The sequence below is a fragment of the Eurosta solidaginis genome, chromosome 1, assembly GCF_040869045.1.
Source record: "Eurosta solidaginis isolate ZX-2024a chromosome 1, ASM4086904v1, whole genome shotgun sequence".
NCBI classification, from domain to species: Eukaryota; Metazoa; Arthropoda; class Insecta; order Diptera; family Tephritidae; genus Eurosta; species Eurosta solidaginis.
The window spans coordinates 96,033,932-96,052,718 of NC_090319.1; the positions used below are offsets into that span (position 1 = coordinate 96,033,932).

The 18,787-nt window shown below is 37.2% G+C and overlaps 1 protein-coding gene and 1 long non-coding RNA gene across 3 annotated transcripts in view; one reads left to right on the top strand and one right to left on the bottom strand.

The window, feature by feature from the left end:
- Nucleotides 1-2,927: 2,927 nt before the first annotated feature.
- Prat (Phosphoribosylamidotransferase) overlaps nucleotides 2,928-18,787 on the bottom strand; it is a 32,481-nt gene continuing 16,621 nt past the window's right edge. Inside the window, exon 2 of the mRNA XM_067759247.1 lies at nucleotides 2,928-4,801. Within this exon, the coding sequence (XP_067615348.1) occupies nucleotides 4,307-4,801 (495 nt within the window). The 3' untranslated portion in view covers nucleotides 2,928-4,306. The remainder of the gene's footprint in view (nucleotides 4,802-18,787) is intronic.
- LOC137236529 (uncharacterized) overlaps nucleotides 17,830-18,787 on the top strand; it is a 57,356-nt gene continuing 56,398 nt past the window's right edge. For both annotated transcript variants that reach the window (XR_010948473.1, XR_010948474.1), the window contains exons 1-2: nucleotides 17,830-17,920; nucleotides 17,986-18,317. This is a non-coding gene — a long non-coding RNA (uncharacterized lncRNA). The remainder of the gene's footprint in view (nucleotides 17,921-17,985; nucleotides 18,318-18,787) is intronic.

The following is an 18,787-nucleotide window of genomic DNA, read 5'->3' on the forward strand; positions in this document are numbered from 1 at the left end:
TGTATTATTACCGACCAAATTCCCGGCTACTCTGTTTACGATGTTGAAGGAACATATGACGCAAATATTGGACGTTTACGTCGATGGTGTTACGCTGCCGACTGTCAGTCGCCCACACATATTATGGTTAACGCTCGATAACACTCTCACCTTCAAGGCATATACCTCCGAAATTGTATCTAAAGTTCAAAACCGCAACGAAATCCTCAAGTCACTTGCCGGCAGCGCTTGGAAAAAGATAAAGAAACGCAGCTAGCAGCAAACAATTGGCAGGCGCTCATATGCTACGCATCACCAGTCTTGTCTAAAAAGCGCACACTGGAAAATACTGCAGGCCTGATGAAGTGCTGCACTCGGATTGGCACGGGATCTTTTGACACAACACACACGGGATCTTATGACACAACACTCTTGAACATTATCTACATAACACTCTGCAGTCTGGAAAAGCAGACAACTTCGTTCTGGATACTGTAAACTCTTACTTGTCCAGAATCAACCCCGATATATGTAATGTATAGCCCGCATTCCATGTGTTCCCACATGACACCAACCATCTTTTCAATTTTAATATGAAACCTACGCCTCTCACAGCAACTTCCCTATGGTCCACCCCTGTTGAAACTGCTAGTTTCCTTGGACTTTCGTTAGTAGACTTTGATGACAATTTGTGAGTAATCGCATCCATTGAATGGGGCATGCACTATTAACACAACAACATGACAGTTAAAATCGCCAAGAATATTGCCATTTGCTGCAGTGAGTAATGCACTGATATGTAGCCACTGTGGCAGCAGGTAACAGGAGGAATGTACATAGATTTGTAAAATTTTCAGACATGTATTTATATTTATTATACAACCGCCCCTGCAGACGATGTCAGGGTCGAATAGGTTGTAGTGCAAGATATGGTGGGTAATGAATTAGATGCCGCCTTCTCTTTCGCCATCTTTTCTATGTACGTTATAGCCATCGCAACTCTGCAACTCAAATTTGGCGGTTAGCGCAGCGAAGACATCCGCACTATTCGTCTACCTTGAACTCAACAACAATCCTCGCATTCCAATAGACAGTGATTCAGATCCCGCTAAAAATTTTGGATGCAAATGCAAGAACAGTGCGATCTATGTATATGGATCGATTTGTTGTTTCATTTGCATGTTAGATTTTTATCGGGTTCTAGATCACTTTCCATTGGAGCACGGGGAATATTGGCGTAGAAACTTAGCGAACAATGGCTATTTTGCTACTTTAGTGTCATGTAGGCTATATAATTTGAGTTGTTGTTTATTTCCTTCAGCGTCACTTAACCTTTTCGGTGCGACTGGTACCTATGTGTACCACCAAAGTTTAAACATCCCTAAAATGTCTAATGTCTAACATTCAATGTACTATGCGGTCTCTTGAGATTTTCGCAATATGCACAATTAGAGCACAATTTTACTTTCCCGTTATGTTCAGATTCGTGTTTTTTCTATTGAGAGTTGCTGAAAAGTGCAGTACGTGGACGAGAGATTTATTGGGATATAAAAACATATTTAGGAAACTTAGGTTGATACCACATTTCATAAAAAGTTTATTTATTTGTAGCAGTAGTCTTCTTCAGTGGTACATATTAGTACCAGTAGTTTGGGGAATATGTGACCCGGAATTATGAAACGACCCTGTTGTGCGAAAATACCGTTCTTCACTTTTTGAGAGATTCTTTTAGGAAACTTAACGCTCTTTCCAATGGAACAAATTTATATTTCTTAGTTTTTTCACAAATTGCATTTAAAGCCAAATCGGACCACAATTACAATTTTTTGAAATAATCCGATCCATGCGCCACCTATCGGAGTTTTTTTCTTATTATTGCATTGTCATCGGGTTTTGAACTATATCCCAAGTTTCAAGCTTGTAGCTTATCGGGAAGTTAATTAAATTATAATTACAAAATTCGTTCGCAACGGCTAGCCGCTACACAGAGTCAAGCTTAACAAAAATTGTAAACGCGTTTTTCTCCAAAACTTGTTTTCGCACAATAGGGTCATTTCATGATTCCAGCTCACATGTAAATTATTTTTCAATTGATTCTACACAGGAGTTATTCAGTACTACGAACCCGGACGATAATCATAATCTTTTGGAGGAGAAAGCTGAATGTTGCAGCGATTTGGAAGACTTTTCATCCGGAAGCTCTAATAACTTTGTACGAAGCGAAGGGTGTAAGTCAAGCTCTTCCAGTGAGGCGAATTAAAATGACAAGATAAACGAGGATATAAATGAACTCGATACAAATACACTAGATCAAAATGTTGTGGCATTTGCGCATTAAATTTTTATCGGGATCTGGATCACAGTCCATTGGAACACGGGGAATATCAGCGTAGAAAGCCAGCGAACAATGGGCAAAGAGCAATGGGTTTCAGCGAACACAAGTGTTGATGAATCGTTGAGGGATAATTTTCATAATTTTCTGAGCACACCGTTGAGTATTTTTTGATCCACTCAACGATTGGGATTATTGTCAAATTATTGAGCAAAAATTTTTTCGCTACATTCGCTTAACGTATTTGTTGGGCTATCTGACAGTTATTTAACATTTTAAAGTATTGTTTATGAATACAATTTTTCCTCTTAATATTATAATGAAGTGTGAAGAATAATTTAAGAGGCCCTTTTCTTAAAATTTAAGAATTTGGCGGTTGGCTCAACTCGCCGTTCAAAGAACAAATGTTATATCACTCAATTAACGGAAACACGTTTGCAACGTATCAACAAAAATAGTGTTCGCTGAAGCGCCTAATGGCTACTTTGGGATTGTTGTGTACTGGAGGTTATACAATTTGATTTGTTGTTTATATCATTCAGCATCATTTAAGGGCTTTGTTTTTGTTTACATATTTTTATTCTTGTTTCATATAGAAATGAAAAAAATCTTAAAGTACATAATAATCGAGTAATTTAATCTTTTTCTGTGAGAGCTTACATTTTTTAGTAAACTATATAAATATTTACAAAAAATATTAACATATACATACATTTGTATACATACATATATTAAAATACAAATTTTAAATGTGGAAATACCCCATTATGCTACAAGTGGCTTAATGGATGCATAAATGCAATAAAAACATTTTATTCGACAATTTAATGTTATAAAATATGAAATGTAAAAAAAAGTTACATAAAAATGTCTTTTATTGGCTTTTAAACTTAGTACGAAGAATAACATAATTAATACAAAATGGACTGATATGTATTAAGAAAGCAGTTTGTGGAATAGACGTAATTACCATGAATCAATTACTAGAGGTTTGTGCTCTAAAGATGACAACCCCAAATTAAAAAAGGGAGTAGCTCATTTCTCTTCACCGAAAATTGTAGTACTTAAATATGTAGTGATAATAATTTTGTAAATGCCAACGGGATATTTACTAAATATTTCGTGAAATGATGATACTGATGAATTTCTTTGGTCATTATTTCAGAATTTGTTTAAAGAACGCCGAACTTCAGAATTTTATTCAAAAGCGTTCTTCAACCGAATTCTTAGATACGGTACTTTGAAAGAAATCCTGATATGGGGAGTTTATGAAAAATATTTCGAGATAGGGTGATTTCAGACTTACAATTTTTACGCCGACTCCGGAGGGCATCTGAAAGGCAGAAGAGTTTTCACTGAGAGGTTTTTCATGGCAAAAATACACTTGGAGTGCTTGCAAAATCACCGCCGAGGGGCAACCTCGCTTAGAAAAACTTTATGCAGTTCAGTCCGTATCGTATTGTACATTATTGTAAATTGTTTGCCTACTATTTCTACTACTAAAAATTGTGTCAGCCGAGCAAACCTATTTTGATTGAATCATGCGTAATTACATTACAAATATGTTTTTATATTAGAGTGTCGTATTATTAGCAAGTTATCTTTCTTTTACCAGAATCCGCCCTGATCAATATAAAGGAAGTAATTTTTTTTAGGCAGATATTTTCTACTCTTCCCAAGATACACTCTAATGTCAAACAGTTCTCTGGGGTGGTACATACATATGTGTTAAATATGTTTTACAATTATTCGACAAACTACCATTTGTGTACAAAACACGTGTGAAATCTTATCCGTCAACTGCCTGACAGGATGTTCAAGATGTTTTGACAGGATGTTCAATATGACGGTGCGTATGGTTGGCTATCATTAGCGGGTGTTAGAAAGACATGCAGGAGAGACCACGATAGTAACCTTAAAAATCGAGTGATCCAATCTAGTTGTTATTTTGACATCTACGCTGAAGATATCACACTTGTCGTATCCACAATGATATTACCAGCTTAAATCTTCCGGAAGCCCGCCGGGATATTCGCCAGTCAAACAGGCTGTACAATGACCACTTTTAAGTGGACTCACATTTCGCCTATTCATTTCCACCGCTTTCACTAGCCCCTCTACGCTTAAATACTCCAAACTATCAGCCCCAACATGACGCGCCAATTGGTCCGGATTCAATTTGTTAGCGATAAGTTCTTCACGTGTTGGTATATTAATTCCCATATAGCAGGGATACTGCAATGGTGGGCTGGCAATTCGAATGTGCACCTGTGCTGCACCAGCGTCGCGCAAGAGCTTGATAATCGGTCCGATGGTATTGCCACGCACAATGGAATCGTCTATGAGAACAAGCCGCTTGCCAGCTACATTTTCGGAGAGTGCACCAAATTTTTTGGCCACACCCAGTTTGCGCAAACGCGTCGATGGCTGAATAAATGTGCGTCCGACATAACGATTTTTACAAAGCACTTCCGCAAATGGCAGACCGGACTGAAAAGAGATTGAAATGTTTTGAGAAAATTTCGCAATACAGAAAAGCGATAATTGTACATAGATCTGTAAATAAAAAAAAAACCCTATAGATTTTAAAAAGCTCGATGAAGTTTTTCCTGATCCTATCAGAGCTGATGGTGTGACTCAACTTAATTTAGCACACCGTATAAGGCCCACTTGCCGAACGGCAAGTTATCTTTTTAACACAGGATTAGTTTTAAAATTTGTCAAAACGGCATGGCGCATAGTCAAAATAATGTGTCGAATATTAACAGTTCTATACATAACTATGCTGCTACTAAATAAATGCACAACAATAAGGCAAGCAGCTACACTTCTGTACATGAACACATCAAAGTAAGCCATTTACACACATACATGAAGGCGTCGAAGAATGTTTCACACACATAACCAGCAGCTTAAAGCAAAGAAATAATCTCACATACCCATATGTAGTCATAAGCTAAGAGCAGAAGTTGTTGCTCACACTCTCACACGCATATAAATATATAACCAAACAGGACATACAACTGTTCTAGAAGTTGAAAAGTCTAGACTTTAGGAGAAATATGCGAACGAAGCAACAGAGAGTATAAAAGCAGCGCAAGCTGAGGGATAACTAATCAGTTTGATTTAAACACGCATTGTTTGTGAAGTGAAGTATAATTGCACTACTGCCAAAGTAGTCTAAACAAAGACCATTTTTATCTCCTATAATTCCGTGTGACAAACATCATGTTCCCTTAGTTGTAAGCATTGATTACTATAATTATTTGCCTATTTGTGAAGCCAATAATGATAAAATCGTATTTAATTTCTCAAAATGTGACTTTCTAAGTTTAAATAGCTCGTTGCTTGAGATTAATTGGGATTCCCTCTTATCTGACATGTCAACGTCTAACTCTTTTCTGAAATTCAAGAAAGCTGCAAATGAGCTTTGTTTGAAGTATGTACCTTTAAAAAAAAAAAAGCCATACAGAGTGCCTTGGTACACGAAAGGTTTAAAAAAACTAAAAAATCTTAGAAATAAATATTATAAAAAATTCTGAAATCTAAATGCCAGAATTTTTTTGTATCAACGGTACTCAAAAGAATTCACAAGGGTAGATAAACATCTTCGAAAAAATTACACTCGATCTGCTGAGCCCAGCATTAAATATAATCCTAAATTCTTTTGGAGTTATATCAAATCCAAGAGATCGTGTTCAAACATCCCTAAATCGGTTTTCTTAGATGATAATTTCGCGGAGGTTCCTAAAGATGTGGTTGACCTCTTCGCTGATTTTTTTATGTCCAACTTCGTATCGGATGATATCGATGCTTTACTAAGCTTTTCTTCTGACGAAACCACGTGCCTCAACTTCGGTTCCCTCACACTTTCTTCTGAAGATATCTCCAACGGGCTATCGTTGCTAAAGCCCTCTTCGGAAATTGATGTCGATGGTCTGTCTGCGGCCCTCTTTAAATGTTGTCCAGCTTTTGTTGAGCCTTTGAAAATCTTGTTTAACAAGTCGCTGGCGTCTGGTAGCTTCATTGATGACTGGAAAGTCACTTACCCCCACTTTAACTCCCATTCTAAAAAGTGGTAAGAAAAATGATGTTAGAAACTATCGGCCCATATCAAAACTTTCAACTATATCTAAACTTTTTGAGTGTGTAGTAAAAGAGATGCTTTATTTTGCTACAAAGTCCATTATATCTCATAACCAACATGGCTTTGTTCCCGGAAGGTCTACAGTTTCGAACTTAGCGACTCTAGTGACTATGCATAACAGCGTTTTCTGATGGTCATCAAGTAGATTGTATATACACAGACTTTTCAAAAGCTTTCGATAAAGTCTCGCATAAAATTCTAGTTAAAAAACTGGCTTGTTTAGGTTTTCATTCCTACTTCTTGGAATGGATCAAATCCTATTTATCGAATAGACGCTGTGTTGTTACTATTGACGGCATGTGTTCTGAATCTATCGTGGCCACTTCAGGCGTACCGCAAGGAAGCGTTCTTGGACCTCTACTGTTTGTCTTATTTATTAATGACATTGGAAGTTGGTTTTCATTCGCCAAGTGTTTGCTTTATGCAGACGATCTTAAGTTATTTGCTGTAGTCAAAGATTCTCTCGATGAAGCAAGGCTGCAGCAGGATGTTAATGCTCTTTATCTATGGTGTAGTAAATCACATTTATCTTTAAATATAAAGAAGTGTTTCAAAATGACCTTTGCGAAAATTTTGAATGTACGTAGTACGTCTTATAGCATTTCAAATGTTACTCTGCTAAATGTTAATGAAGTTAAAGACTTAGGAGTCATATTTGACACAAAACTCTCTTTCAACAGCCACATTAATTTCATTATCGCGAAAGCATACTCAGTTCTGGGGTTTGTACGTAGTAACAGCACTAATTTCTCAGACCCATATACCTTGAAACTTTTATTTACAAGCTTTGTGCGCTCGCATCTTGAGTATGCTGTCTTCGTGTGGAGGCCCTATAATCAACTTCCGATTAAGAGGATTGAGCGTGTACAAAAGGTTTTCCTTAAATTTGCCTTACGTTTTCTGTATTTTGAAAACCCGGTTCCGGCCTACACAGCTCGTCTTCAACTGATAAACTTGCAATCTCTGGAAAGCCGTAGATCTATCATGTCCTTAACGTTTACGTTTAACATGATTCAAGGCAGCGTTGATTGCCCATATCTCTTGCATAAAATATGTTTCAATGTCCCTAGACGTAACCTTCCTGTATCTTATCCATTTTATCTACCCAAAGTAAAAAACGACATTTGCTGGAAATGCACCTTTGGTGCGCTCTTTGAGAGAATTTAGTATTTTGTCACAAACTACTGTCATTGATTTTACGATGACAAAACAGGATTCCTTAAATCTTCTGTACACTATTCTGTAATGTAAATTTATCTAATTCGCTATGTAGTCTGTATTTCAAAGATTACTATATTAAATAAATAAATACTGAATATTGGAGTTATTTATTCGACAGTTCAGGGATTCGAACGTTAGCAGAGGGTGTATAACTATCAGGAATTTCCCAAAATTTGTTACAATTAAAATAGGTTATAAATTAAGTTTCAGCTTTTCGACACAATTTCCTATAAGCTCTCTGTCATAAAAGCTACAACTAAATTTAAAACCTATTCCATCTTGTCTATGACTATGTGCCTATGTGTTTAATGCTGAGGCTTAATGAAATAATAAGTCAGGTTTTCTACATTCAAGTTTTTATTGAACTCAATCTTCCATACAAAATTTCAAAATTATATAATCTCATTATTTCTTTATTGGATGCTTAATGTAGTGAAAAATCAAGTCGGTTTTGCTAGGTGTTTCGGATTTTATTGTCAATGTAAAAAATGACTTTGAATAACTTACGAATAATAGAAAATAATCAGAAATATTCAAATTTTGATTTTTGTAGCATTTGCAGCAAAAGATAATATCTTCGATGCCTTTGCATAACCATCTATCTACCAACTGCAAAACCAACTATCTGACGGCATTTGAATTTTAAATATGTTAGAACATATGTATTAGACTGGGTCGAAAAAAAAGTTGCTAATGTCCGCCCCTAAATTTGAAGATTATGTTGAGAGGGTTTCGGAAAAATTTGTTTTGTTTTTTTGATCCTTCGAAATACAGCCGAAACGGTTTTTTCGTTGTAGTTTCAAAGCAACATTTTCTTGAATTTTTAAGTACTTTCGTTTGGTAAGGAAAGAAACATACATTAGGGGGGGTAAAATTTTGTTAGCTGACCTAATCGTGTGAAAACGACTTCATAGCTTAAAAGGACATTAAACGGAAATGTGAAGCTTCTCAAGGACTTTAAAAATCGGACGTCAAATAACCAAGTTACAACGAAAAACCCGTTTCGGCTATATTTCGAAGGAACAAAAAAAATTTAAAAAAAAATTTCCGAAACCCTCTCAACACAATCTTCAAATTTAGGGGCGGACATTAGCAACTTTTCTTTTTTTGTATTGGGGCTAACCCATTCTAATATGTATGTATATAGTTTAAAAAAACTAAAAACACACTTTTAAATAATATCGAACTAAAAAGTTAAAAATAATTTTAACAAGTAAGGAAGGCTAAGTTCGGGTGTAACCGAACATTAGATGCTCAGCTGAGAGCTATGGAGGCAAAATAAGGGAAAATCACTATGTAGGAAAATGAACCTAGCGTAACCCTGGAATGTGTTTGTATGACATGGGTATCAAATGCAAGGTGTTAATGAGTATTTTAAAAGGGAGTGGGCCTTAGTTCTATAGGTGGACGCCTTTCCGAGATATCGCCATATAGGTGGACCAGGGGTGACTCTAGAATTTGGTCGTACGATATGGGTATCAAATGAAAGGTGTTAATGAGTATTTTAAAAGGAAGTAGGACTTAGTTCTATAGGTGGACGCCTTTTCGAGATATCGCCATATAGGTGGACCAGGGGTGACTCTAGAATTTGGTTGTACGATATGGGTATCAAATGAAAGGTGTTAATGAGTATTTTAAAAGGAAGTAGGACTTAGTTCTATAGGTGGACGCCTTTTCGAGATATCGCCATAAAGGTGGACCAGGGGTGACTCTAGAATTTGGTTGTACGATATGGGTATCAAATGAAAGGTGTTAATGAGTATTTTCAAAGGAAGTAGGACTTAGTTCTATAGGTGGACGCCTTTTCGAGATATCGCCATATAGGTGGACCAGGGGTGACTCTAGAATTTAGTTGTACGATATGGGTATCAAATGAAAGGTGTTAATAAGTATTTTAAAAGGAAGTAGGACTTAGTTCTATAGGTGGACGCCTTTTCAAGATATCGCCATAAAGGTGGACCAGGGATGACTCTAGAATTTGGTTGTACGATATGGGTATCAAATGAAAGGTGTTAATGAGTATTTTAAAAGGAAGTAGGACTTAGTTCTATAGGTGGACGCCTTTTCGAGATATCGCCATATAGGTGGACCAGGGGTGACTCTAGAATTTGGTTGTACGATATGGGTATCAAATGAAAGGTGTTAATGAATATTTTAAAAGGGAGTGGGCCTTAGTTCTATAGGTGGACGCCTTTTCGAGATATCGCCATATAGGTGGACCAGGGGTGACTCTAGAATTGGGTTGTATGATATGGGTATCAAATGAAAGGTGTTAATGAATATTTTAAAAGGGAGTAGGACTTAGTTCTATAGGTGGACGCCTTTTCGAGATATCGCCATATAGGTGGACCAGGGGTGACTCTAGAATTTGGTTGTATGATATGGGTATCAAATGAAAGGTGTTAATGAGTATTTTAAAAGGAAGTAGGACTTAGTTCTATAGGTGGACGCCTTTTCGAGATATCGCCATATAGGTGGACCAGGGGTGACTCTAGAATTTGGTTGTACGATATGGGTATCAAATGAAAGGTGTTAATGAATATTTTCAAAGGAAGTAGGACTTAGTTCTATAGGTGGACGCCTTTTCGAGATATCGCCATATAGGTGGACCAGGGGTGACTCTAGAATTTGGTTGTACGATATGGGTATCAAATGAAAGGTGTTAATGAGTATTTTAAAAGGAAGTAGGACTTAGTTCTATAGGTGGACGCCTTTTCGAGATATCGCCATATAGGTGGACCAGGGGTGACTCTAGAATTTGGTTGTACGATATGGGTATCAAATGAAAGGTGTTAATGAGTATTTTAAAAGGAAGTAGGACTTAGTTCTATAGGTGGACGCCTTTTCGAGATATCGCCATATAGGTGGACCAGGGGTGACTCTAGAATTTGGTTGTACGATATGGGTATCAAATGAAAGGTGTTAATGAATATTTTCAAAGGAAGTAGGACTTAGTTCTATAGGTGGACGCCTTTTCGAGATATCGCCATATAGGTGGACCAGGGGTGACTCTAGAATTTGGTTGTATGATATGGGTATCAAATGAAAGGTGCTAATGAATATTTTCAAAGGAAGTAGGACTTAGTTCTATAGGTGGACGCCTTTTCGAGATATCGCCATATAGGTGGACCAGGGGTGACTCTAGAATTTGGTTGTACGATATGGGTATCAAATGAAAGGTGTTAATGAGTATTTTAAAAGGAAGTAGGACTTAGTTCTATAGGTGGACGCCTTTTCGAGATATCGCCATATAGGTGGACCAGGGGTGACTCTAGAATTTGGTTGTACGATATGGGTATCAAATGAAAGGTGTTAATGAATATTTTCAAAGGAAGTAGGACTTAGTTCTATAGGTGGACGCCTTTTCGAGATATCGCCATATAGGTGGACCAGGGGTGACTCTAGAATTTGGTTGTATGATATGGGTATCAAATGAAAGGTGTTAATGAGTATTTTAAAAGGAAGTAGGACTTAGTTCTATAGGTGGACGCCTTTTCGAGATATCGCCATATAGGTGGACCAGGGGTGACTCTAGAATTTGGTTGTACGATATGGGTATCAAATGAAAGGTGTTAATGAATATTTTCAAAGGAAGTAGGACTTAGTTCTATAGGTGGACGCCTTTTCGAGATATCGCCATATAGGTGGACCAGGGGTGACTCTAGAATTTGGTTGTACGATATGGGTATCAAATGAAAGGTGTTAATGAGTATTTTAAAAGGAAGTAGGACTTAGTTCTATAGGTGGACGCCTTTTCGAGATATCGCCATATAGGTGGACCAGGGGTGACTCTAGAATTTGGTTGTACGATATGGGTATCAAATGAAAGGTGTTAATGAATATTTTCAAAGGAAGTAGGACTTAGTTCTATAGGTGGACGCCTTTTCGAGATATCGCCATATAGGTGGACCAGGGGTGACTCTAGAATTTGGTTGTACGATATGGGTATCAAATGAAAGGTGTTAATGAGTATTTTAAAAGGAAGTAGGACTTAGTTCTATAGGTGGACGCCTTTTCGAGATATCGCCATATAGGTGGACCAGGGGTGACTCTAGAATTTGGTTGTACGATATGGGTATCAAATGAAAGGTGTTAATGAATATTTTCAAAGGAAGTAGGACTTAGTTCTATAGGTGGACGCCTTTTCGAGATATCGCCATATAGGTGGACCAGGGGTGACTCTAGAATTTGGTTGTACGATATGGGTATCAAATGAAAGGTGTTAATGAGTATTTTAAAAGGAAGTAGGACTTAGTTCTATAGGTGGACGCCTTTTCGAGATATCGCCATATAGGTGGACCAGGGGTGACTCTAGAATTTGGTTGTACGATATGGGTATCAAATGAAAGGTGTTAATGAATATTTTCAAAGGAAGTAGGACTTAGTTCTATAGGTGGACGCCTTTTCGAGATATCGCCATATAGGTGGACCAGGGGTGACTCTAGAATTTGGTTGTACGATATGGGTATCAAATGAAAGGTGTTAATGAGTATTTTAAAAGGAAGTAGGACTTAGTTCTATAGGTGGACGCCTTTTCGAGATATCGCCATATAGGTGGACCAGGGGTGACTCTAGAATTTGGTTGTACGATATGGGTATCAAATGAAAGGTGTTAATGAATATTTTCAAAGGAAGTAGGACTTAGTTCTATAGGTGGACGCCTTTTCGAGATATCGCCATATAGGTGGACCAGGGGTGACTCTAGAATTTGGTTGTATGATATGGGTATCAAATGAAAGGTGTTAATGAGTATTTTAAAAGGAAGTAGGACTTAGTTCTATAGGTGGACGCCTTTTCGAGATATCGCCATATAGGTGGACCAGGGGTGACTCTAGAATTTGGTTGTACGATATGGGTATCAAATGAAAGGTGTTAATGAATATTTTCAAAGGAAGTAGGACTTAGTTCTATAGGTGGACGCCTTTTCGAGATATCGCCATATAGGTGGACCAGGGGTGACTCTAGAATTTGGTTGTACGATATGGGTATCAAATGAAAGGTGTTAATGAATATTTTCAAAGGAAGTAGGACTTAGTTCTATAGGTGGACGCCTTTTCGAGATATCGCCATATAGGTGGACCAGGGGTGACTCTAGAATTTGGTTGTACGATATGGGTATCAAATGAAAGGTGTTAATGAATATTTTCAAAGGAAGTAGGACTTAGTTCTATAGGTGGACGCCTTTTCGAGATATCGCCATATAGGTGGACCAGGGGTGACTCTAGAATTTAGTTGTACGATATGGGTATCAAATGAAAGGTGTTAATAAGTATTTTAAAAGGTAGTAGGCCTTAGTTCTATAGGTGGATGCCTTTTCAAGATATCGCCATAAAGGTGGACCAGGGGTGACTCTAGAATTTGTTTGTACGATATGGGTATCAAATGAAAGGTGTTAATGAGTATTTTAAACGGAAGTGGGCCTTAGTTCTATAGGTGGACGCCTTTTCGAGATATCGCCATATAGGTGGACCAGGGGTGACTCTAGAATTTGGTTGTACGATATGGGTATCAAATGAAAGGTGTTAATGAATATTTTCAAAGGAAGTAGGACTTAGTTCTATAGGTGGACGCCTTTTCGAGATATCGCCATATAGGTGGACCAGGGGTGACTCTAGAATTTGGTTGTATGATATGGGTATCAAATGAAAGGTGTTAATGAGTATTTTAAAAGGAAGTAGGACTTAGTTCTATAGGTGGACGCCTTTTCGAGATATCGCCATATAGGTGGACCAGGGGTGACTCTAGAATTTGGTTGTACGATATGGGTATCAAATGAAAGGTGTTAATGAATATTTTCAAAGGAAGTAGGACTTAGTTCTATAGGTGGACGCCTTTTCGAGATATCGCCATATAGGTGGACCAGGGGTGACTCTAGAATTTAGTTGTACGATATGGGTATCAAATGAAAGGTGTTAATAAGTATTTTAAAAGGAAGTAGGACTTAGTTCTATAGGTGGACGCCTTTTCGAGATATCGCCATAAAGGTGGACCAGGGGTGACTCTAGAATTTGGTTGTACGATATGGGTATCAAATGAAAGGTGTTAATGAGTATTTTAAAAGGGAGTGGGCCTTAGTTCTATAGGTAGACACCTTTTCGAGATATCGCCATATAGGTGAACCAGGGGTGACTCTAGAATTTGGTTGTACGATATGGGTATCAAATGAAAGGTGTTAATGATTATTTTAAAAGGAAGTGGGTCTTAGTTCTATAGGTGGACGCCTTTTCGAGATATCGCCATAAAGGTGGTCCAGGGGTGACTCTAGAATGTGTTTGTAAGATATGGGTATCAAATGAAAGGTGTTAATGAGTATTTTAAAAGGGAGTGAACTTAGTTCTATGGGTGGACGCCTTTTCGAGATATCGCCATAAAGGTGGACCAGGGGTGACTCTAGAATTTGTTTGTACGATATGGGTATCAAATGAAAGGTGTTAATGAGTATTTTAAACGGAAGTGGGCCTTAGTTCTATAGGTGGACGCCTTTTCGAGATATCGCCATAAAGGTGGACCAGGGGGACTCTAGAATGTGTTTGTACGATAAGGGTATCAAATGAAAGGTTTTAATGAGTATTTTAAAAAGGAGTGGGCCTTAGTTCTATAGGTGGACGCCTTTTCGAGATATCGAAATAAAGGTGGACCAGGGGTGACTCTATAATGTGTTTGTACGATATTGGTATCAAATTAAAGGTATTAATGATGGTTTTAAAAGGGAGTGGTGGTAGTTGTATATGTGAAGCGTTTTCAAGATATCGACCAAATGTGGACCAGGGTGACCCAGAACATCATCTGTCGGGTACCACTAATTTATTTATGTATGCAATACCACGAACAGTATTCCTGCCAAGATTCCAAGGGCTTTTGATTTCGCCCTGCAGAACTTTTTCATTTTCTTCTACTTAATATGGTAGGTGTCACACCCATTTTACAAAGTTTTTTTTCTAAAGTTATATTTTGCGTCAATAAACCAATCCAATTACCATGTTTCATCTTTTTTTTTGTATTTGGTATAGAATTATGGCATTTTTTTAATTTTTCGTAATTTTCGATATCGAAAAATTGGGCGTGGTCATAGTCGGATTTCGGCCCTTTTTTATACCAATATAAAGTGAGTTCAGATAAGTACGTGAACTGAGTTTAGTAAAGATATATCGATGTTTACTCAAGTTATCGTGTTAACGGTCGAGCGGAAGGACAGACGGTCGACTGTGTATAAAAACTGGGCGTGGGTTCAACCGATTTCGCCCTTTTTCACAGAAAACAGTTGTCCTAGAATCTAAGCCCCTACCAAATTTCACAAGGATTGTTATATTTTTGTTCGACATATTGGCATTAAAAGTATCCTAGACAAATTAAATGAAAAAGGGCGGAGCCACGCCCATTTTGAAATTTTCTTTTATTTTTGTATTTTGTTGCACCATATCATTACTGTGGTTGAATGTTGACATAATTTACTTATATACTGTAAAGATATTAAATTTTTTGTTAAAATTTGACAAAATTTTTTTTTTTTTTTTGATAAGTGGGCGTGGTCGTTCTCCGATTTTGCTAATTTTTATTTAGCATACATATAGTAATAGGAGTAACGTTCCTGCCAAATTTCATCATGATATCTTCAACGACTGCCAAATTACAGCTTGCCAAACTTTTAAATTACCTTCTTTTAAAAGTGGGCGGTGCCACGCCCATTGTCCAACATTTTACTAATTTTATATTCTGCGTCATAAGTTCAACTCACCTAATAAGTTTCATCGCTTTATCCGTCTTTGGTAATGAATTATCGCACTTTTTCTGTTTTTCGAAATTTTCGATATCGAAAAAGTGGGCGTTGTGTTGAGATGAGTGCCCAGGAACCTACATACCAAATTTCATCAAGATACCTTAAAATTTACGCAAGTTATCGTGTTAACGGACGGACATGGCTCAATCAAATTTATTTTCGATACTGAGGATTTTGATATATGGAAATCTATATCTATCTCGATTCCTCTATACATGTACAACCAGCCGTTATCCAATCAAAGTTAATATCCTCTGTGAGCTCTGCTCAACTGAGTATAAAATAAGTTTCAAACAATAATGAACGAAAAATACTAGTATTATTAAGAAACAAGTAAGGAAGACTAAGTTCGGGTGGGTGGAAACGAACATTACATATTTAGCTGAGAGCTTTGGAGACAAAATAAGGGAAAATCACCATGTAGGAAAATGAACCTAGGGTAACCCTGGAATGTGTTTGTATGACATGGGTATCAAATGCAAGGTGTTAATGAGTATTTTAAAAGGGAGTGGGCCTTAGTTCTATAGGTGGACGCCTTTCCGAGATATCGCCATATAGGTGGACCAGGGGTGACTCTAGAATTTGGTCGTACGATATGGGTATCAAATGAAAGGTATTAAAGAGTATTTTAAAAGGGAGTGGGCCGTAGTTCTATAGGTGGACGCTTTTTCGAGAAATTGCCATAAAGCAGGACCAGGGGTGACTCAATAATGTGTTTGTACGATATGGGAATCAAATGAAAGGTGTTAATGAGTATTTTAAAAGGGAGTAGCCGTAAGTTGTATATCTGAAGGCGTTTTCGAGATATCGATCAAAATGTGGACCAGGGTGACCCAGAACATGATCTGTCGGGTACCGCTAATTTATTTATATATGTAATACCACGTACAGTATTCCTGCCATGATTCCAAGAGCTTTTGATATCGCCCTGCAGAACTTCTCCAGTTTCTTCTACTTAATATGGTAGGTGTCACACCCATTTTACAATGTTTTTGCTAAAGATATATTTTACGTCAAAAAACCAATCCCTTTTTTCATCCCTTTTTTGATATTTTGTATAGAATTATGGCATTTTTACATTTTTCGAAATTTTCGATATCGTAGAAGTGGGCGTGGTCTTAGTCGGATTTCGCCCATTTTTATCACCAAGATAAAGTGAGTTCAGATAAGTACGTGAACTAAGTTTAGTAAAGATGTATGGATTTTTCTCAAGTTATCGTGTTAGCGGCCGAGCGGAAGGATAGACGGTCGACTGTGTATAAAAACTGGGCGTGGCTTGAATGTTGACATAATTTACTTATATACTGTAAAGATATTAAATTTTTTGTTAAAATTTGACTTTTAAATTTTTTTTTTTTAAGTGGGCGTGTTCGTCATCCGATTTCGCAAATTTTTATTTTGCACACATATGGTGATAGGAGTTAGGTTCCTGCCAAATTTCATCATGATATCCTCAACGACTGCCAAATTACAGCTTGCAAAACTTTTAAATTACCTTCTTTTAAAAGTGGGCGGTGTCACGCCCATTGTCCAAACTTTTACTAATTTTCTATTCTGCGCCATAAGGTCAACCCACCTACAAAGTTTCATCGCTTTATCCGTCTTTGGTAATGAATTATCGCACTTTTTCGGTTTTTTGAAATTTTCGATATCGAAAAAGTGGGCGTGGGTTTAGTCCGATTTCGTTCATTTTAAATAGCGATCTGAGATGAGGGCCCAGGAACCTACATACCAAATTTCATTAAGATACCTCAAAATTTACTCAATTTATCGTGTTTACGGCCAGGCGGACGGACGGACGGACAAGGCTAAATGAATTTCTTTTTTCGCCCAGATCATTTTGATATATCGAGGTCTATATCTATCTCGATTAGTTTATGCCGTTACGGGGTACCGTTATGCGAACAAAGTCAATATACTCTGTGAGCTCTGCTCAGCTGAGTATAAAAAGTGTGGGCTCTTTGTGCCATATTTTTCGTATGTACATACATATGTATGTAATACTAGTGTTTATCGCTCATTATTGTTTTAAACTTACTTTGAAAATTCAAACTGGGACAACCCAAAGAGATTGCCAATGTGGAGGAACTGGAGGAATCGAATGAATTCCTAACAAGGGCGCTTATGACTGCGTATATTGTAATGGTCCATCAAAGAAAATGTATACTTTTGCGTTGGTTACCTTCCTTTGCACATCAAACTTTGTCGCATGCGATAAAATTCAAGAAACGTGTGATTGTCACCCTGTCAGTTAGTATCGCGAGCTTACAAATAGCTCAAAAGTTTAGAGCTACTAAACCTTGCAAAAAATGGGCATGTAAAATGTCAAAAACGGAAGCCAAATGTCTTGTCTTCCGAGGGTATACAAGGGCGCTCGACGCTACAGTTAACCGTTTTACTTAATATCGACAAACACCATACAGGAAGATAACCGGACCCGAGGAGTGTTCTATGCACGTGCAAGGTAAATAGTTAAAATTTTATAGTTTTCATGCAGGCAGATTTCAATAAATTTTCTGCAATCCACAGAGATTGTGCCCATTTGGAAGTTATCAACCTCATTGTTAAGGAAAACCACCACACCCGCAGCCAACATTGTAGTCCGCCGCGTGCAAATAATTTCTTGCCAAATCCCTAACGACTTGGCGTGGGTGTGGAACAATTAGTTGGAGGAAATTTATTGTTCGGAAATCACATAGAGAAACACATGACCTCAGCTACACAGAACCAGGAAGATTTAAAGCATAAGAGCGAATCCCGCATACCAGGCATGCAGCATTCCTCATACAGCATTCCTCATCAACTTTGTGTTGTTTTACCTCGCAAAGTGTAGTGTGAAAATAATCAAATCCAAAAAACTGGTATGGGTTTCGGAAAACCGGCCACATAGCGGCCATCAAAACCATAAAAAAGTTAGCTAAGAAAAAGTTTATGAAAACCGTAGTGTGAACAAAAAAATAGAAAAAAAAACTTTAAAAAAGTTTGAATTTTGGCATTGATCATTAAGGAAAAAAATATATTTATATCGACATATATATATATATATATGTATATACATATATATATCGAAAACCATAAGAAGAAAGTAAATTCAAAGTTAAAGCATAGCAAAAGTGCTGCAGTAGTTAAAGGCAAAGAAAAGGCGGTAATGCCTCCTATGTGAAATTTTCTATTTTCCTTATTCAATCATTACATATTTACCATTACATATTTACCAATAATGAACTGCATAAAATTATTCCATGCATAAGTTTGTCAATTAACGAAGTTTTGAATTAAAATATCATACTTAGAGAATATGTAATCAACACAAGAATAGAAAAAAAAAGGA